At 41.6% G+C, this 22220-nt stretch overlaps 1 protein-coding gene across 4 annotated transcripts in view; it reads right to left on the reverse strand.

The window, feature by feature from the left end:
* EXOC2 (exocyst complex component 2) overlaps positions 1 to 22220 on the reverse strand; it is a 154376-nt gene that overhangs the window by 100153 nt on the left and 32003 nt on the right. For 3 of the 4 annotated variants that reach the window (XM_061195661.1, XM_061195660.1, XM_061195662.1), the window contains exons 3-6: positions 20204 to 20380; positions 18126 to 18252; positions 7336 to 7449; positions 5771 to 5895 (exon numbers count right to left, since the gene is read on the reverse strand). In XM_061195661.1, the coding sequence (XP_061051644.1) occupies positions 5771 to 5895; positions 7336 to 7449; positions 18126 to 18252; positions 20204 to 20380 (543 nt within the window). Of the gene's footprint in view, positions 1 to 5770; positions 5896 to 7335; positions 7450 to 18125; positions 18253 to 20203; positions 20381 to 22220 lie in introns of those variants that run through there. The other variant, XM_061195664.1, reaches the window with a different exon arrangement.

Here is a 22220-nt window from a genome sequence, read left to right on the forward strand (position 1 = left end):
TTTGAGGGCCGGAAGGGCACAGCAGGGCGACAGCCACGGGAAAGTGGAGTACGGTGCTGGGAATATTTTTGCAGGATATGGTAAAGAAAAAACTATAATAATAAACACACCGAGGTTAACATTGGCAGATTAGTTATGCCAGACACACTTCTTGCCAAATTCTAATTAAAATACTCATGGTACACACAGGAATAAAGAAAACAGCATAAAACCTTAAAGATAAATAAAAGCCACGCAAGAAGGTAATTGCTGCCAACTGTACACCTGACTGGGATGGACTGAAAAAAATCCTTGGACTGTGTATGAAAAAAGTCCACTCGGTCAAGAGAAAAACACAGATGATATCAAAAGGGCAGAGAAAGGTATTTATCCAGCTAACTCTGTAACACAGGGTGGCCCAGACATGACACACCTGCAGACTTCTTCCCAAGTCTTCAAGACTACAGAGTCTCCCCTACTGTTCTCACCTCCAACACCCCTTTAAGGAAAGGACTGTTTAAGAACGACCATTTCCCAGCACCCAGCACGAAGGAGAGGGAGGGAAATTAGCAGAGGGCTCCTCCCCTGGGCACGGTGCAGGGAAGCAGCAGGGGAAGAGGCCTCTCAGAGACACCCCAGGGAGTGACAGCTGACTGAGCAAAAGAAAAGTGTCAGAGCCTGCAGGTGTGAGTCTACAGGCTCTAAAAGCTCATCAAGTGTTGGGTAAAATGAATAAAAACAAGACCTACATTCCAATATATCCTGAAAAGGCGGTTTTTTTGTTTTTGGGGTTTTTTTTAAAAATAATTTAAGGCTAAACAAATATATCTTAAGCATTTAGGCAGAGAGAAAAATAAACAAGTCACCTACAAGTAATAAAGAATTACTCTGGCTCAGGATTTCCTCTCTGTGACACTAAAAGACCCTGGATCAATGTTTTAAAAGTCATTCTCTTATGGCCAAGGGGTTGTTCATGTATGAAAGCAAGAGACACTTCCGCACGCAGGAATTCAACAGATAACGCACAAGAGTTACAAAACAAAAAATCCAAAGAGGAAAGATGACACATATACACAACTGGCAACAAACATTAAAGCCAATGAAATGTATGTGTATAAATGGTAAATTTTAAGTAACTGTGGTAAATATGAAATTAAATGCAAAAGACAAGAATAAATCTAGAAACAGAATCATAAAATAGAAAAGGTAAAAAAAAGCAACTGGGTCTATGACTTCAGATTAAGTTAAGACCAGAAAAAAGGAAAGCACGTGAGGAATGCAGATGTGCCAAACTGTTGTCATGCACATCAGGAGTCAGAGACAACCTGTAATAAAATGTAAGACCATTTCTTCCAAATCTGCAAACAATATGGTCCATATAGCAGAGGTAAAAATGAAAAAAGAAAAAATAACAGAACAAAAGGACAGAAGTTTCACTTATGATAAATGTACATGGCTTAAATTCTTCTATGAAAAGGCAGAATCTCTCAGAACGGCATAAAAGAATATAAATCCTACCACTTCTTGCTTATAAGAGAGAAACAAAATCAAAATTTCTCAAGGTTAAAAAGAACTTAATGCATGATATCATCAAGCAAATGCATACAAAAGGAAGGGTATGGAATGTTAATCCTGTACAGTAAAGAATTTAATCTTGCCCAAAGAGAGGGTTGGCCTTTGCCCTCGGCTGCTGGAAGGTCACCTCTAAGCTCTTCAAGCATCTTCTGTGATGGGGCCGCACCGCACAGTCTGACAACGTGGTTTATGGTGAGGGCTTTGGTCACTTGGCATTGGCTCGATCTCCAGAGGGACTGGAGATGGAGGTCAGCTGTTGGAGTCAGCTCGTGTCTATGCGACAGAGCTCCAATAAAAACTCCGGACCCCAGGCTTGGGTGCAACACTCCACGCCGCCATCTCACATCACCACCAGGAGGGTCGGTGCCACACGACTCCACCCGAGAGGACAACCAGTGCTCCCTGTGGGTGGGACTGCCTGGCCCCACCCCGGGTGCCCTTCCCCAGGCTGAGCTAAGTTGTCTCCCTTCGCTGTACTAAACCACAACTGTGAGTACACAACTGTGAGTTCTGTGAGTCCTTCCAGCTGATCACCAAACCTGCGGTAGTCCTGGGAAGTGCCCCAATTTTGCAGCTATTACTATTACCTTACAGTGTAATATTAGTATCAAGAGAATCCAAGCATCAAAAGTTACAAAGGAAACATGTTTTACATACAAAGAAAAACTGACAGAGTCAAAATTAAAGAGGGAGATTTGTCTGGCATGTTTATTATAAATAACCTAGACTTAAATAACATAATTAATCAGGCACTGATAATAGTACACCAATCAGTGTGCCCTGAAAAGAACACGCAGTTGCAGAAAACTGGTATCTATCAAGAAACACATTTTCTTTTCATAATATAGTTAGACTAGAAACTAACTTTAAAAAACAAAAATCCGCTACAAACTACTAGATCGAAGAGGAAAATTACAATTTCAAATTTTAAAAACACAAAAAAGGCATAACTAGAGAATCAATGTGGGCTTCCCTGGTGGCGCAGTGGTTAAGAATCCGCCTGCCAATGCAGGGGACACAGGTTCAAGCCCTGGTCCGGGAAGATCCCACATGCCATAGAGCAACAAAGCCCATGCGTCACAACTACTAAGACTGCGCTCTAGAGGCCGCGAGCCACAACTACTGAAGCCCGCGTGCCTAGAGCCCATGCTCCACAACAAGAGAAGCCACCGCAATGAGAAGCCTGCGCACCGCAACGAAGAGTAGCCCCCACTCGCCACAACTAGAGAAAGTCCGTGCACAGCAACGAAGATCCAACGCAGCCAAAAATTAATTAATTAAAAATATATCTATAAAAAAAAAAGAATCAATGTAAACAAAGAAGTAGGACACACGAGTGAATGAAATTGGTGACAAGGGCCTATTACAATGAAATTTTAATGACTTTTAAATTATAATGCAATTCTAAAAGGCATGAAAATCTTAATGAAATAGAGAAATTCAGAAAGCCAAACCAAAATCCACAGAACACAAAAAGCAGAGATTTCAAAAGTGCATCTATATACACGCTGCCAGTGTCTATATATACACCCCAGGGTCTCTCTCCAGGAGGAATAGACACTAACGCCTCCCGATGGGATAAGATCGGAAGCACATGCTACCACATGTAGCCACAAGGGTCAAAACTGAATCCTGACTGGTATCCAATCAGGTAAGTCCCAGCAATACAACGGAGAGTAAAATAAGCTAATGGCACCATGAGGAAGTTATGAGTCAAATCCAGAATATGGGATATCCTACAGGACAAACAGCCTCGTGTCTTCAACAAATCAATAGCATGAAAACAATGAAGACAGGTAGCGAAGGTGAAAGGACCGTTCTAGTTTAAAAGAGGCTTAAGAGACTGAAAAAAAAAACCCAAATGAACTGCCTGGGTCTTATGTGGATCTTGGTTTGGACAAACCAAGTAAGTGTAACTGGGGGAATTTGAATTTGGGGCCTTGAATGATGCTGAAGGATTACTGGAACTTTCTGAGTTGTGGTCGCGGGGCTGTGGTCGAGTACGTAACGTCCTCATCAGGGGACTCACACTGAAGTGCACAGGAGAGAAAGGTCGTGCTGCCTGAGATCAGCAAAACACAAACCAACCAACCTCGAAACCTCCGATGAGGCGAGTATGGAAAAATATGACCTGCTAAATCTAGGTGACAGGTATATACGGAAGTGATGGTACTGTTCTCTCTACTCTTAGCATGCTTGAAATTTTTCATAATAGGGAAGTAAAGCTAATTACCTGAGCAGACAGCTTATTAGCTCTTTCAATGTATTAACGCTCTCAAATTTCAAATAATTCCTAATCTACATAACCCACTTCACAGTACGAACATATACTCGTACAGATCCACATGATTCTGTATAACAGTAACACCAAAACCTGACCAAAAAAGCATTTTTTAAAACTACAGTTCAATTTCAATTAAGACTATAGTTGAAAAATTTTTTAAAGAGCTACTAATAAAACAAATCAAATGCTAAAGTATAGGAAAATAATTACTCAGAGGAGCCACGTAAAGTATAAAAGATTTCTAGCACACACAACTATATACACAATATAATTCCAATTTTGTAATATGCACTCATATAAGCTGAGTGGGAAAAAGACCAAAAGGAAATACATCAAAATGTTACTGTGATTATCCCTTACAGTAGGGTTTCAAGTTGTTCTTGATTATTTGTCTGTTTAATATTTTTTGTAATGTACATTTACATCAAAAAATAGAAAAGCTAGATATATGTGTGTCTAAAATTTTCTAATTTACCATTAAAATCATTTTCTATACGCCACAGAGTCACTCGCTTATTAGTAGTTGGTCAGCATTATCATCTTTGCTAAACTTTAAATTACCAGTATACTTCTAGGACAAATGTCTAATAAATGAGACTAAATTTAATGCACCAAATAAAACCTCTTGAAATCTGCCAGGAGTGAAGCCATTTACATAAGTAAAACCATAAATAAATGAATACAAGTATACATGTGTTTACAAATACATATGTTAACAAAAAAAGGGTGGAGAGAAGAGTCAAGCATGTTTTTGCTAAGGAAGTATTGTAATTACAATAGTTATGAGAACTGCTAATCACATATGGCAAATTATCAGGTGCACAGCTACCAGGCATATCGATAACTTCGTGTCACTTGAGAACACACTAAACTCAGTTCATTTATGCTCAAGTTTCTGTTGTTCACATAGCACCACTGACAGCTTAGAATATCAATAAGCACAAAGAAAGAAGAAAATAACACCATCAAAAAACGCAGGGCACAGAGACTTTATCAAAGTTCACCTGACTTCTCAGCTCCCTCCCAGGCATTCACAACTCACTCCTTCAAAGACCTAACTTCTACGTGCAGAGAGCTGTACCAGATGCACATTTAACTTGTCAAAAGGCAACCAAGCGTGTCTGGCCCAGGAGGAGAAGGGTTTTAAAAAAGATAATAGGACGTCGAACTTTAACAATATGAATTAATTTTAAAAACTTTCTGAATTGAAGAAGGTGTGGCCTCTTAGTCTACAGTTAGGGTTATAGGTACTTCGCTATACAGGTACTTAGTTACAGGTGTCTTTGTTTTTAAAAAGAATTGGGCTTTTTTTTTTTTAATATATCTTACTTTTTACTAGATAAACAATAATTTGATTTCTATTAATTAAAGGTAGTTTAAGAGAAAGAAAAAGATAAAATAACCTACCCAACATCTTCCCTTGAAATGTCTAAAGCCACACCATTTCTATTGAATACAATTTCCCTCCCATGTAAGGATGAGTACGTGGATGCAGGAGTTAGCTACCGTGCGGGGCTGGTGGGGCGATGGCTACAAAGAAAGGACACGTTATCACCAGTTCTTCCCAGACCAAACACACAATGGGTCACATCTACAGAATTCGTCCCATGTGCAAGATACTGATGGCTGTACAAGGATTTTTAAAATTCTAGAATTCTACCCTTGGGATTTAACTGGACACCGGGCACTGCGGGGAGGCAGCGTGGTCTCCTATTTCACACGTGTCTGATGGGTGAGCAAAGCCTCAGGGACAAATACTTAAGGTACCAAGCCTTCAAAGAGATCCCAGCCCGGCCGCAAAGACTGACTGGTGGCCACTGCAGAGCTCCGCTCCAGGGACACGGCCTCAGCGTCACAGCCTGCAAACACTCCGTAAGTGCAGGGCCGGGTGTCCACGGGGAAGCCCCAGCAGATGGCTGAGGGTCACCTTACCTGAGAGGGCGTCCTGTGCCTCAAAGAAAGTACTGAGTCCCCCTTTCACGCACGCCAGGCTGCCCTCGCTCTTCTTGTTAGCCTGCCTCTTCAGGTGGGTGACGGCCATTTTGAGCTGTTCAAAACTGAAGTGAAATGAAGAAACCACAAGAAGATAATGCATCAAGTGTGAAATACTGAAGCCTACCCTGGAAAGATACAGACTGATACAATATGTAATCAGATGAAACCAAGCTTTCAAATTCTTACCTAGATCTAAACCTTTACATGTTATGAACGCCAAAGTTACAGCAGCTATACAAGGAGATCTGTAGCCCTCATATGTCAGACCCCTGGGAAGTAAATACACATGGAGACATTCTTATAATCGACCCAAATCACACACAGGATTTGCCAGGTAAGGAGTTTTGAAGAGCGTCTCCCAGATGGGGCGACCTGGACCATGCAGTGCTGGGTGCCAGGACTAAGGAGGACCCCCTGGATGTCCACTGCTGTGCTCTGGACACAAGCTGAGCACGCTGACTCTTCAGCCCATCACGACCGGGCCCCGCCATTAACAGTGAAATTACAGGAAACCTGGGGGTCAACTCAAAATTTAAATAACTAAACAGATCACACTATTTCATCTTTGTATCTCAGGCAGAGAAAAAGTAGTCAGATCTCTGTATTTCAGAAGTTTTATTTCCACCTGAGCTAAGAAAATCTGGCTATATAAAACATTAACTATATTCTTGAATGCCAAGATGGCCCTACACAGAGAACAGAGATCAATCCTGACATGGTGACAGAAAAGCACGTCTATAATGTGAACTCAGAACCATCTTTCACAAAGAAAGTGACAGGCATTTGCTCTAAAAATTTATCAGGCCAAATTTACTCTAGGTGTATACCAACTTGTCCTGTTTTCTATAATGGTTTTCATCCCAACAGGTGAGGGAAGAATTTCTCCTAAGGTATATTTTAACAAGTTGGCTTTTCAAGAATACAAATTTTAAACAACAAGCCATTGATTTATTAAAACATTTTTACTAAATATAACTGTTTTAAGCCAGTCTTGCGAAAAAGTTACAGACCTGCTCTTGTACAGAGAGTGGGTAAACTATAAGTAGCAGACACAAAGGAGCACTTTAATTGGATACATGACCATTGTTTATTTTTTGGCTAATTTTAAGCCAAGTCTTTGCAAGATGATAAATAACTCATCTTCCTTTGCTCTCTGCTCAGGGAAGGAGGTGTGTTCCTCGTTTTAAACCAGCACTCGAGAATTCTGTTACCTGAGTAGGGAGGGGGATCACATTCAGACACAGGACACAGCTGAGACTCCAAAGTTTTAATGGGTGGCATAAATAACGAAACATATAGAAAGAACGTGATAGTAGGAAATAGGGGTCCTCTGATTAATGATCCCATTTTATAAATACAGAAACAGATACTCTGAGATGTTCATGAGCTTACCCGAGGTCAAAGGGCTGCTAAGCAGCAAAGCCAGAGGGAAACCCACGTTACCTCAAGTCTGATGAGCTGCACCCCATGAAACCACACAACACAGCCCAGCACCCACTAACCTGGCGTTGGAGTGGTTCTCTATGAGGTACCAGGCAGCCGAAAAGTTCTCACTTGTAAAATCAGCACTCATTCCAGGGAACAGCATTTCTAAGTCCTTCTGGGGAAATTTACCTCTGAGGGAGGAAAAGGTTTAAGATATATTTTGAGTGCTATTACTACAAAGATGTAACCAACGGTAATAAACATGAATACAAACCATTACAATGATACATGATACATTATGGAGCCTATGTTTGTGTGTGTAAAAAAATATACTTCCTACACCTCAGCTAACTTAACATATAAACTTTGTATATGTAAGATAGGAAATTAGTTAAAATACAGAAATTACATCAAAAAAAGAATATGATTTAAAGAGGCTGAGTTGATACTTCATGAAATCTATCCGAACATGAAATCATTTCCTACTCATTAGATAAAAATCAAAATTTGGGTACACTGACATTAAAAACAGTAAATCAACTTGTTAAAATGCTTTTTGTTAAAGACCTGTATGAAAGTTGTTTTAAGACACACTGATGCCTGATGACGCCTACTGATAAAATCAGATCTATATACTACCCGTGTTTCTATGTCCACGTCTAGATCAATTTCAAGAAAAGCTTACACTAACTGACACTCCCTTATCTGTAGCTCACTTTCTTGCCCACATTTTTAAGGTCAACTTCTCCATCAGTTCATTTATCTATTCATTCAAACACGAATTAAGTATCTACCAGAGGTGTCAGGCTCCACGCTGGAGGTGAGCAAGCTGTTGTCTGAGAGCAAACGGAACTGGGCAGGACCCGGCCCACTGAGGGCCTGTGAGCGAGCAGCCCTTACAGTGCCCACCCTCTGCCTGCAGAATGAAGTCCAAGCTCTGCGGTCAAGTCCCTCCATTTCCCAAACCTGCTTCTCTCTCAGGACTCATTTCTGCTACCCTAATCCTCGAAGTCGAAGCTCCAGCAACTTCAAAGGGATCACAGTTTCCTGCAAACATCCTGGTCGTTTTTACCTCGTTCCCCTCTGACTGAAATTGTTCCCCACCCCCATATGGGACACAAAATTATTTTGTCTCTAAAATTTATTCAGTGGGAGAAATTATCCCCAGCCTGGAAGAAAAGGTGTGCAAGTCTGATGACTTCTCTGAGAGTCCCGATGCCGCATTATCACAGACACAGCCTCATTTCAGAAGTTAGGCAGCCTTGTCCAAGGGCAACATCCCACCTCCACCCACGAGCACTGCCCGCCGGAGCCCCTCGCCTTGCAGGTGACCAGTCCCCTTGGGCACAACTGGCAAAGGCCTGGAGCCCACTCTCTCCAGGGAGAGGGAGGTGCTCACCTGGGCTCGGGGGCCCTGACCGGGTGGCCGGGAAGCCCGTCACACTCTCCAGCAGCTCTCGCCCACCCTCCTCTTCTCTACTGGCTCCTTTGTCCCCATTCTCCCCCAGAGGGCAAGGGACATAAGTCCGAAACACAGCTCTCCACGATCTCCCCTGGAAACCCTGCATCTGGACACGGAGGCCGGCATCTCGGCCAGGAGATCCCATGTTCCCTCCTGTTACACTTAACCTCTCTCACCACGGAGTTTTCCTTAATTAGGGGAAGAAAAGGTCTGTTTAACATGGGAGTAACAGACAAGGTGAGATGAGACTAAGGGAGCCGTGGATACCAAGCTGGCATCACCTAAGTCTTAGTAACTTGGAGACCAAGTCAACCTTAATCTTTCCTCACTGGCTTCAAGAGTGAAGAATAACTGTAGCCTCAATCTTCTTGGGGGATGTGCGTGAGCAGGTGTGCCTCCGAGTGTGTGCTCCATAAGCACGTTGGTCATTGTCACCACAGTCTTTGAGAGGGAGTTGAAGAACTGCATTTTTTGAACTTTATTTTGGTTCAGATTCTTCATGCTGGTTTGATACTTTACTTAGTAATAAAATCCTGTCACCTTTGGACGTTTTTACCATTTTATTTATTATACTTCATGCCTCCACCTTGGAACTCTGGGGGAATATATGGCCGAGTGGAGACTTAGCTGAGCCCCAGGGAGGTACCCAGGAGCCTTCCGCTCGCTCTGATAGGCAAGGGCCACGAGCCACAGTTCTACCTTCGCCGGCGGGAGGTGTCCGCCCAGGGAGCTGTCTAAGCTGGAAAGGACAGCCTGGTGCACCAGTGGGGCCTCATCAGTGCAAAGAAGTGCATGGTGGCCCACCTACTGCTTTTTTGTCAACGTGGCGCTCTACGCAGTCCTGAAGTTAAATAGTCTTAACAGAATCAAAAATACCATAGAATCACCTGATACCAACTAAGTCCCTGCTATTAACAGTCTTTATAAATTATTCAACTCCATGAAATTCTCACCTAACAAGGGTCAGGTCCACACTCAGAGACTGGACACAACTAACAACAAAGCAGCAAAAAGGGCCTCTGGGGAGCCAAACTGAGCTTCTCTCCCTCGCTCGGGCCCTGCAGCTTTACTCTCGTTGGGTGGTTCCTACCCATCATCAAAGCACAAGGTAAGAAGAGTAGCTGGAGTTAAGTATGACAGGACAAAAAAGGCTCTGAGACAATGACAGCAAATAAAGCAAAGAGGCACCAAATGCAGACACGAAACTAAAAAATACAGAAGTTGTATGCCACGCTGAGATGGCTAAGGCCACGCAGTCCCCACAGGTCTGACAGCTAAGTACTACTCAATGGGTTTAGTTTTAAAAAACTTTGTCTTCCTGTCTGGCATACTGAGATCAAGGTCCACCCACGCTGTTGCAGATGACAGGATTGCCCTCTTTCTCACGGCTGAGTAACATTCCCGTGTTCCTGAGCAACAATGCGAGCCTGGGCACCCACACGTACAACTCCTTTAACCCCTTGTCCGTGGATGCACACTTAGGTTGTTCCCATATCTTGGCTGTTGTAAATAATGCTGCAGTGAACATGCGGTGCAGATAACTTTGAGATCCTGTTTTCATTTTCTTTGGATAAATACCCAGAAGTGGGACTGCTGGGTCATATGGTAGCTCTATTTTTAATTTTTTGAGGACCTCCCTGCTGTTCTGCACAGTGGCTGCACCAATTTACGTTCCCACCAACAGCGCAGGAGGGTTCCCTTTCCTCCACACCTTTTCCAACACTTGTTATTTGTTGTGAGCCATTCAAATAACAAGAGAGCCATTCTGACAGGTGTGAGGTGATTTCACTGTGGTTTTGCTTTGCATTTCCCTGATGATTAGTGATGTTCAGCACCTTTTCATGTGCGTGTTGGCATTCGTATGTCTTCTTTGGAAAAATGTCCGGATCCTCTGCCCATTTTTTAATCAGATTGGCTTTGTTTTTTTTTTTTTTTTGCTATTGAGTTGTAGGCTTCTTTATATATTTTGGATATTAACCACTTGTCAGATGTGCAAATATAAGCCCCTTATCAGATGTGCAAAATATGTGAAATATTTTTAAAAAAAAGTCAAACTATAGAAATAGAGCAGGAAAGCGGTTGCCTGGAGGTGGGGGAATAGGGAGAGGGAGAAACTTTCACTCACGAGATGAATAAGGTCTGAGGATCTAATGTGTAATATGTGACTATAGGTGATAACGCCATAGAGAGAACAGAACTTAAATGTTCTCACCAAAAAAAAAAATGTAACTATGTGAGGTGATGAATGTGTTAGTTACCGAGATGGTGGGACTCCTTTTACAATGTATAAGTATATCAAATCGCTAAGACGTACACTTTAAACATCTTACAAATTTGTTAATTATTTCTCAATAAAGCTATAAAAAAAAGTTAAAAAACAAAAGGTTATATCCTATACTGTTAGGATGCTTAAACTGGCGGTATTGAAAGATAACAAATCCCAACCATCTAGAACTTCCCACACTTAAAATTGATCTGATCCTTAAACCTTAGTAACATCTCACCTATAATGCCCTAGGTTGTTGTTTTTACACATGTACAGGGTCTGCTTCATCACAGGATAAAGGCCTGAAGTCTAGTGGGGGCTCTACGAGAGGACTCTGCTACCCCGGGAGCCCCTCCCCACGCCGTCCTCCGCAGGACTCCATGGGCTCTGCACCCCTGTGCGTCCCTTCAAGCGTGGCCGGGGGGGCGGGGGCTGACCCTGAGTGCTGGCATTAGTGTGAGTGGCGACATTTGGAAGGGGCCACGTGAGAGCCCTCCACTGAGATCTGAAGCATTCATCCACCCCACCCACTGCACTTCTTGTACACACAGCTCCTTCAAGCACCTGAACGGGTCAAGAGTTTGAAAGGTACTGGGTCTCTCGGTCAGAACACTAAGTCCTAGTTCTCAAACCCTCATAAATCACCCCTAAGAACGAGTTTATTTTAGAATGATTTCTTCCTGAAGACATTCAACTCTTACCAATCTTACTGTACATTTAAATTGGAAAAAGAGTGATTAGGAATCAGCCGTACAAGAATAAGACAAGTTACATCAAGGATGACAACACTCTGTCACAGAGAGGTCAGACAGCTCGATCCAGACCACACCAGGGGCCCGCCGTCAGCCCGAGAGCCGACATCCCCTCCCCGCTCGCAGACAGAAGCACCTGCAGAGCGGGGCGCCCACGCCTTCACGAGCCCCAGCACCAGTAATCCTAAGCAGTGTGCTGACCGTGCTCCCCTTGCTGTTGATCGAGTGACTGGGTTTTGACCACAATGCCTGAGGAAAGAGCTGCTGGAGCACTTCTGGGCAAGGCCTCCACACTTTTAAGGAGAACTGAGAAGAGACAGTGTCTTTCTGCCCTCAGACTTTACCGAGCTTCATTATTTCCTGGGTATTATTACAGTTTCAACAATACTGGATCTTTATTTTAACACTATTATTTCCTGTGTATTACTGTCGTCGCGACACTAGAAACCTCTAACGCCACTCTGCAGTTATGAAGGAGATCAGTGCGACTCCAAGGGCAGCAGAACAGCAAACCCAGGCTCCTTACATCTCTGTGACACTTCTGAGCCACGGACTCAGTCAATCGTGGAGTCCACCATCTCTGGACTTTGTATATTATGAGAAAATAAATATCTTTTTTGCTTAAACCAGAATGAATTTTTGTTTCCACTACTCACAGCTGAAGGCATCCTGAGTCAAGAGTCTATCCCAAAATAAGATCTTTTATGCAAACACCTCAAAATGAATGTGAAACAGAAGATCCAGAGAAAAGAGACAACGAACGACAACACGGGAAGCAATGATGCTCTGTGGGGAGTGTACCCACAAAAGCAGAGACGGCCCACGGCAGTAGTTTACAAGTTGGCTAGCATTGTCGGAATAACCTTGAGGAAGATACTTAACCTCTCTAAGGTTCCATTTATTCATGAGGATAATGGGATCATAATATCCTCCTCTTAGGAATATTCTGAGGATTAAAGTAGGTAATGCAGTGTGGAAGGCTTAGCAGTTTTTGACACGTGATAAACGCTCAAAAATGTTACTTGCTGTTATTTTTATTCTTTCCACTTGGTTCTCTATATTTAACAGACTCTTCATAAGAACCATTTTATTTGATTCTCGTAACAACGTGAGTTATGTATTCCCATTTTACAGTCAGGAAACAGCCCTAGAGAGGCTGCATGCAAACAGTCAAGAGCAGGACCCCATACTTCTATTGCCAATTAAAGAACCAGAGAATCTCAGGCATGGAAAAAACCCACAACTACAAATCCAGAAAAATAGAAACTGAGGGAGACACTGATTCAGAATGCAGAAAATTGCTAATGGCCTTGGTAACAGCATGAGGAAGGGCAGAAGCACTGTGTCAATGGAGCACGAAGTCTGGAGAGTTAAAACTTAAACCTCTGTCCACAATAACTGGATCTTAGGCTCTGACCCTCCAAGTGAAGTGATGGCTTAACAAGTCAGTAACAGCAAGGTATATTCTGAGTGATTCAAACTAAATCCACACTTTAAACCCACTAACTGGAGGGTGAAAGCAACACGGAGTCTACCATGTAAACATGGGAAGTGTTTTCATTAAGGAACCAACAGTTTCAGCAGCTGACAAGCTTCATGCCCCTACAGCGCACGCTCCCCATTAGATGGCAGTGTGAGCTCAGATTACACCTCCCGAAAAGGATTGGCCATGAAGACCCAGGTACACGGACCTGACCGACCCAGTGGTCAGAAACAAAATTAACAGGAATGTCCTCAACACAGCAGCGTTCACTTTCAAGTACGAGAACGACTGGCAGTGATGACCCGCGAGCCAGCAAAACAACAAAAACCCTTCTGAGAGAAAGTCTAACTACCCGCGCAGAGGAGCCTGGGTACAGCTGCACCACTGTGCTCACACCGAGGGGAACACGCGCTCCTGCCCTGCAGGTAGAAAGATGGGAGGAAAGGGGGCTCTTCCAAGTGTGTGTCACACTTAATTCTCATAGCTTTCACTCCAGCACCAGTGTTACTCTGCACCTTAAATATTATGAGCTTGTTTTACGTTGTGTGTTTTTTTTCCTTTTTTGGTCTCACACAGTTTCTGGACCTAGGCACTACGTCACAGCCCACAAATCTGTTTTCATAACATTTCTAAAAGGTAAATTTACCCAAGGCTTTTCCCTTCCACACTCATACTAAGAATTATTTTGTCACCTTTCCTTGTTTTCTAAATGGAGCAGGAAAACTGGCCACCTTTTCTTTCTATTGGAAAGCCAAACTGATGAGGAGCAAGTCAGACTTGCATTGTTCATAAAACCTACGTGGAAATAAAGATACGAGTGGTGCATCAACTGACTACTCCAGATAGCTCTTCCCAGGTAGTAATTTCACAAAAAGGTTGCAGATCCCATAAAAACAGGAGGGGCAAAGTTCCATTTTAAGGCCCTAACTCCCATGTATGTACTGTCTCCACAAACATTACTTATAGATATTCTCCTAGTAGGCAAAGAGTACTTTTAAGAAATAAAACATAGTGAAGGCTTTTACCTATTAATATGAACCTGTTTTTACCTTCTTTTTCAGTTAAGTTTGTCTCCATCATAATTTAAGCAGTGCAAAGAATGCATATTTGTGACAGTGTAGTAAATCAGAAATACAGACTTTTTACAAGCAAATCCTCGTCTCAGTTCAAAGTGAAGTTATTTTTTTCTGAGTAATTAGTAACATTTTTATAAGTATCAAGGCACCATGTGTGCAGAACATCAGTTAAAACTCTAGGAATATGCAGGACTTCAGCAGCCGAAGGAGGCCCACAAATGCCAGCTGTTAAGCCTGTGGGCTGAAAGACGGTGGCGTGCACGCAGAGTACACCAATAAAACATTCACTGACCTCTGCCTCACGCCCAAGAGCAACGCTACATTCGGCTACTCGCGCTTGCTGCTCATGGCCCCATGAACTGGCCACAACGCTGCAGGGCTCCTCCTGGCTCCACCCTGCACATTTGACTGTGGGCTGAGAACTGCCATGAACACTCAGCATTGTAATTACCAGGAGGTGATTCCTCTTCCAGAGGCGACCTCACCGCTTTAGTCTGATAATTCATCAGGACCATGGTACTTTATAACAAGCAGTCATAATTCTTCAAACCTTCTCAATTAGTATATTTCAACAAGCAAGTAATTAAATCCTGTTATTCCTTCTCTGATGACATTTTTTTAAAAATTAAAAATAGGTCCTCTCCCATCTTTTAATTATAAAAGAAACCCCAAATGACATTAATAAACAGAAATAAAAGACATAGTAAAAGGGAATGCTCTCAGGGATTCTAACCTCAATGTAACACCATTCTCTACAGGGACCAAAGCTTTTATCTAAAAGATATTAAGAGAGTCAGGGAAATAAAACCCACACCAATATTTTAACATCTGCTTTTCCTTTCCTACTCTCTTTTTCTAAAATAAGGCTTCTCTATCTGAGGTCAGACTTCAATAAAACAAATGCAGTTTTCCTGACAGTACCTTTAAAAGGTGAAAAGGAACCTGAAAAAGCATTTTTCTGGCCAAACTATATACTCTTCTTCTTGGTTTCTATACCTTTTCCTACCTTCACCTTCCATTTTCTTGCTTCCTAGTATCTCTATCCACTCTTTTTTTTTTTTTAAGTGAATACTGTTGTTGTTGTTTTTAAAATTTATTTATTTTATTTATTTTATTTTTGGCTGCATTGGGTCTTTGTTGCTGCACATGGGCTTTTCTCTAGTTGCGGCGAGCGGGGGCTACTGTTCGTTGCGGTGCACGTGCTTCTCATTGCGGTGGCTTCTCTTGTTGTGGCTCACGGGCTCTAGTGCGCAGGCTCAGTAGTTGTGGCGCACGGGCTTAGTTGCTCCGCGGCATGGGGGATCTTCCCGGACCAGCTCGAACCCGTGTCCCCTGCATTGGCAGGGGGATTCTTAACCACTGCGCCACCAGGGAAGCCCTCTATCCACCCTTCCTTTTGACCAGAAAACTTGCGAAAGACTTTAAATGGGCAAAAAGATTCCTGGCCATCCTTTCACTGTCTGGGGGGCCTGCCCAGGGTCCCCTATCTTCCCCCATCCATGCCTTGTCTCTGCTCTGCAGCTCTGTTACAGAAGCAGAAGTGGAGGGTTGATGGTGACCAGGGATGCCTGGCACAGAAATACCTGTCAGGTGAAGATGCAACTGGGTACTGAGCAGGAGGAGTGGCCGCTGTTGCACCTTTCAGCGTTCCTCACTGCCCATTATGTCTGTCCTCCGGAATTCCCCCTGAACTGGTTTTAACATTTCACTGGTTTTCCCATTAATTAATGAATTAAATAAAAGCTTGGACATGTGCGCATTTTGTATTTGTATGAGAGTCAAGCTTTTACCTTTTCAAAAACTATCCTTTAGTTATTCCATGGCTGAGCAAATTATTACTGAAACTTTCAAGGAACAACTTGAAAGAAATACTACTATAAATTTTATCACCATTTAAGCACTTCTTGAATGTACATAATACTATTTTAAGATTTGAATACAATTCATCACCCTGAAATCTTAAGTCATAAGAAGATTCTTTCCCTGGGGGCAGAGCACTGAGTAGCGCACATGTAGGAAGAGCAGGGGATCACGGTGACGACGACGAACATCCAACCAGCGCCCACTGCGAGTGAGTGCCCCCACCGCTGAAACGCACACGCCGCGTGACCCAGGCCGCCCAGTCTGCACCTTGAGGAAGCTGAGCAGACTCCAAGTCACCCTGCAAGTAACAGGAGGGCCAAGAGTTAAACTGAGAGAGGGGCTCAGACCCAACTAGACTGCCTCAGAGAAGAAGAAAAACAACTTCTAAAGAGCCAGGCACTTTTAGTGCTTCTGGCTGGTTACCAACGTTACCTCAGGATTATCCCGACATGTATTAAGAAAAAGAGCTGTAAGAGAGAGTTCAAGCCGAACCCCTGTGTGAGTACTGGCAGTAACAGGAACAATCAAGACAATCAAAAAATAAGTGGACATGAAAAGGTAAAGAGATCAAACGAGGGGTGGGTTACATGCTAAACTAAAAATTAAGGAAATCCATTTTATGATAGTAAGTAACCAATTTAATCCTAACTTTGATAGCTCCATCTAAGGCTCAGACAAAAGTCACACCACATTCCTATACTCATCGTACAAAGGTGCAAAACTGTATCTTCCTTACAAAAGAACAATCCAAAGGGCCCTTCTGCTCCACACTTCCTTTGCGGTGGGCCTTGGAAAGAAGCCGAATCCAGGGCACTGAAGCAGGCCACTGAGAGGTTTACTCTCAACCACAAAGTCCATTCATGCAGGAAACTATGCTCAAATAAAGACCCAGCAATTACTTTTCTTTCCTGGACCTTCTTGATCCTTAAACTCTTAATTTATCGTGCACTGAAACCCTTAGAACAGCTCCAGAATGACCCACGCTGGCCAAAGAGCTTCCCAGCTGTGACCCAGGACAGTCCCCGCTCACTAAAAGCTGCCAAATCCCAGGCCTTTTTCAACACAGGACAACTTCCCAAGACAAACACATGCTCCCTCTCTCTCAGCCAGGGCAAACCCCAGCAGATGAAAAAGAAGCTTACTTTTGATTTACTAATGGTCTTCAAGTGTAGGCTTGAAGGTTAAATATATAAAGATCAGTGGACAACTTTCTCCATTCCTAGAAAAACCTAAAATAAAACTATGGCTAAAGCATTAGCAGAACTAATCTGTCGCCTGCAGAAATGCTTATGGAGAAACGCTCGGTAGTAACTTCACCAGCAGAGTCACTAAGGCCGAGAGACAAGTCAGAAACAACTAACGTGTTAGGTGAACTGACTAAGGAAGATGCAAGGATAAAGGCACTGATTATAAAATCTACGAAAACACTGTACTAGGGAATTCTAGATTTGGTCCAAGACATCTTGAAAGATTTACCTGCCACAATTCTGGTAAAGTAAGTCTGAATTAAGTATGAATTACAGGTAGGGGTTGTAAACAAAATGACAAGACTACCTCGGTTCTACTTACTGTCAAATATTTCCTGAAAAATCAAGCACACGGAAAATTCTGTTTTAATCTCAAGTACCATCTAAATATTTAAACTTACCAACTCCAGACAACCCATTAATTCTCATATCATTAAAAGTATTAGTTATTCAAAATTTCAAGATACTTTTCCTCTTCACAAAATGTAAACTCAAAAACTGAAGAGGTAAGTAGCTTTTGCCAACAGTTCTAACCAATTGGAAGGTTCGGTCTAGCAAAGCTGACCAAGCTCCAAGAGATGATGCCCGACTCCCAACAACAGTGGTGTCTTCAACTGTGCTTCCCTGGATGTTCCTGGAGCCTGACTCTCTTCACTCTGAGTGCACAGAACTTTTCAGCAGCTAGAAATAAAGACAACGGAGGCAAGGCAGTACTCACTTTTCGATCTCGATGCCGAGTGGATTAGCAGGACGCAGGGACAAGGGAGGAATCCCTTTATTCCTGTCAGTGCGCATGTCATAGTAATTCATCTCATCAACCCACACAGCAGACTGATCCAAAATACCTACCAAATGAGGAGCACTGCCTTAATAAGATACACACTCCCCAGGCACTAAGTCTTACCATTCTGCTTTACTGTTGAAAGACCTAATACAGAATGCATGCTACAGTAATTTTTTAAAGATTTGAAGGCACAAAAGCTCCAGATTTTTTTTTTTTAAATGGCTGGTAGCTTAATTAAAACCACTAAAAATCTATAAAAAGGCAAAAATAACATCTCTTGATTGCACTGTACATTATTCAATACAGAAGACAAGTTAAGCCTCTGAGAAAAAGTTCTGCTAAAACAAATGTATTTTACAAATAATAAGCAGTACAATTAATTTGGTACATCAACAAAATACCCAACAAACCTTATATCAATATAAAGAAATCAAACAACTTCCACGGAATGCACGGCTTGTGTGATGGAAATGACTAGGATATTCAGGAAAAACAAAATATAATCTCTGAAAACAGTACCCTCTTTCCTGTGGCTCGGACCGGGCCGCAACAGAGGCTGGGCAGTGTGCGAGGGAGCGGAGCAGAGCGCAGGGCCGGGGGACCAGAGGGCTCCTTGTGAGCCTTCTAACTCTATGGGCACCCACAGGTCTGCCAGGATGATGCAAGGAAGCTCTGTCACAGGGTAAGCTCAGGCCCAGACACTCCCAGGTTCAGGTCTATAGGCCTTTCCTGAGCCTGTGCTGTGCTAAGTCCTGGGCAGAGCATTTTAGCATAAAATCAATACTTTCAAATAAGTTTTCTTCATCTGCTGTATAAACATGATACAAGATGATGCTGGATTCTGTCAAAATGTTTTTAAGTTCCTCCAGAAAACTGGAAACAAGTTCCTGCTTTAATTTCACAGTTCGGTTTTCAAAGACATTAAATAAAAGTGAGTAAACAAAACCAAGAATATTGTATGTATATATGTTTGCATACACACATGTACATAAATGTAAATTCCATTTTTGGTTTTCCCTTAAATTCCTCAAATTTTTATTAAAAAGAATCGAGGAATTTAAGGATATAATGCTGAAGAAAGGCTTTATGCTCTAAGACAGAAAACAAAATTTGCAAAACTCTTTGCTTTTCTATATGAGAAGTATGGCCTGGGTTTAATTATGCCTGTGATAGTCCTACATTATACAAATATTTATCAAGTACTGACCATGTGCAAGTCATTACAGGACCACAAAGATGAATCTGACAGTATTCTTACTTTAGCAGAGGAGATGCCACATACATAAAGAGCTAGGAAACGAATAATTAAAAACACTAATTTATGCAGCCCTTAGTTTGTGTGAGGACCTATGCTAAGCACTTTCTCCAATGTTCTAACTCATTCAGTCCTCTGAGGTAGTGATTCTGTGACTCCACTCCACCCACAGCTGGCTGCTCGACCAAGCTCTTTGCCCCAAGGCGAGGAAGCACGGGTTAAGGGCACAAAGGGAACACAGGAGGGGCTCTAGGGCACAAGAAGAGTGTGATTTCTAGTTTGGAGGCCAGAGGCACACCTAGGTGGGCAACATCTTGTCAGGGCCTCAAAGGACTCAGAAAGTGAAGGAAAACGGAACATTATTTAGGTATTACTGGCTAATTTGGCCAAACCAGGTGTGTATTTCACCTCAAATCTTATCTGTATCACAGCAAGAAATGCAATTATTGTATGCAAGATCAAGTAACTAAAATTGGCATTTCGACATGTTAAATGAACAGATTTTATACAGGACAGAACAACAGTTCTTCTAATGCTTATCATCCTTAGAGTTTACTGTTAGCTCAGCAAACTGCCTTTTCAAAAGTAATGCAAACCTTAACCAATATCCCATTCCTGAAAAAATAAACATAAACTTAATCTAAGTTAATGACATATGAGAGTAAGTAAATTTTATACTAATTTACCAGTTGTCAATTTTAAAAGACAAAACCCACTTTTATTTTCTTCTTTGGAGTAAAGTCATGGGAGATGATACCTATTTTCTCAGGTCTGAGCAGCTTGAAGGAGACTGTGGAGGTTCCTTTGCCACCTGACTTGGTTGTGACAATAATGTCTCCTTTGTCGTTCTTGGCCTGTCCCACGCGACATACAATTTTACTCGTAGACATCCACTCTGCTGTCAGAAGGCAATTATGCCCACAAATTGTCAGACCTGAAAGTAAAAGCATGTACGTAACAAAGTCCAAAAGAACGGCTATTTCATGAAAAGACAATTCTTCTGTTAGTATCGCCAGGCCTTTTTCATGAACTGAAAAATAGAACTAGAAATAGCATTTCCTGGTACATCAGTTAGTTATTTCTATTCTTGAATATACCCAATATTATTTGCAAATAAACAACTGTCTCTACTGAATTTGCCTGTTTTTTATCTAATATTTAAGACTTCTTTTAGATTATATTTGTTTCTTCAAACATCATTGGAATTAGAAAATAATAACCATAATAATGTCTAGGCACTCCAGATTACTTAACTATGAGAATCTTAGATTGCTTTCATAGGTATTAGAAAGGAAATTATTGTTATTTTTAGAAGTCCAAGTTAGTGCTATAAAGCTCTAAAGTGTATTAATAAATGTGTACATCATTCCCTAAAAAAAATATTTATCATCTTCCTGAAAATAATCCGCATATACTTTTCCTAGTGTTCAATTATACATGATATTACAGAATGAACTGAAGTTGGTAGTTTATGTTAAGCACAGCCTAGAGTCTGTTAAATCAGTAACTGTTCTCAGGCATTACTGGATTACTAGTGCATTTTTCATGTCTGCTTTATCACTCCTGCAACGGCGGTCCACGCTGCCTAAATGTTTCCCTCATGGTCCTGTTGCTGTACTACACTCTGCTCCCAAAATCTCAGCCCGCGCCTGGCATCTCTGCCCAGACCCACGTAAACTGTGATGCAGACAGGGAAGGCATGGCCCCAGGCAGAGGACCACCATCCCACCACGTGCATTTCTGCAAAACAGAGACCAATGTGATAAACATTCATGGAGAAAATAGACTGAAGTGTATTCAGCAAACACCCAGACACTCGCACCTTCTTTTCTCATCATTTAACTTTTGATACTGCTCGGCAGTCAAGTTTAGCAAATGCAAGTTTTTTTTTTTTTTTTTTTTTTAATCAGGTACCAGGAACACCTCAACTTATGCCAAATTTGGTTGAAAAAATGTAGGGAGGGATTCAAGTCATCTTTTGTTACAACTTAAAGCACTATTTAGTAAGAATGTTATATTAACCATAAAGGAATAAAAACAACTCCATTTTCAAGACGTTTATTGAAATAATTAATTTCAGAGATTTCCCTAAGACATCTATTATTTATTCATGTAAGGAATTCAGTTTTTCTAATGACAGCACTTCAAAGTTCCTTTAGGACTAAGTTTTCCATTGGCTTTTTAAATGTGTAATGACATTTACACATTTTTAAATGCATTCATAATTCAAAATTATTTTTCAAAATGGGAGTGTTAGTTTTCTTGATACTCAATTTTTATTATGAAAAATTTAAGCCATTTAAGAGGTTGAAAGCACCCCCTGGAACTCCTCTCCATCTCCAAGGTAAGCCTGTGAAACACTTCAATACATACAGTGCTCAAATAATTTTTATGTACACATAAATTAGTCTCTGTATTTTTTTATATAAATGGGAAATGTTTTAATTTATGAACTGTTTAGTTATAGATGGTATATATTTCAATATCACTCCAGGTCAATACATAACTTGATATTTTTAAATTTTACAATATCAAAAAGATTTTTGTGATTTAAATACTAACTTTAGAAAGGAAATAACGCAACCCAATGTCAGGACTTAATGTATTAAAGTTCCTAATATAAGTCCCCTGCTGGGGAGCTATCTTACGATTAAAACTGAGAAATGGGAGATTTCAGATACACAGACATAAAGTCTTAAAAACATGTTCAAATGAGCAAACATGTATGATATCCATGATGATGCAACTTTGGGAAAAAGCACCCGGAATAACAG

Source organism: Eubalaena glacialis, chromosome 7, assembly GCF_028564815.1.
Source record: "Eubalaena glacialis isolate mEubGla1 chromosome 7, mEubGla1.1.hap2.+ XY, whole genome shotgun sequence".
NCBI lineage: Eukaryota > Metazoa > Chordata > Mammalia > Artiodactyla > Balaenidae > Eubalaena > Eubalaena glacialis.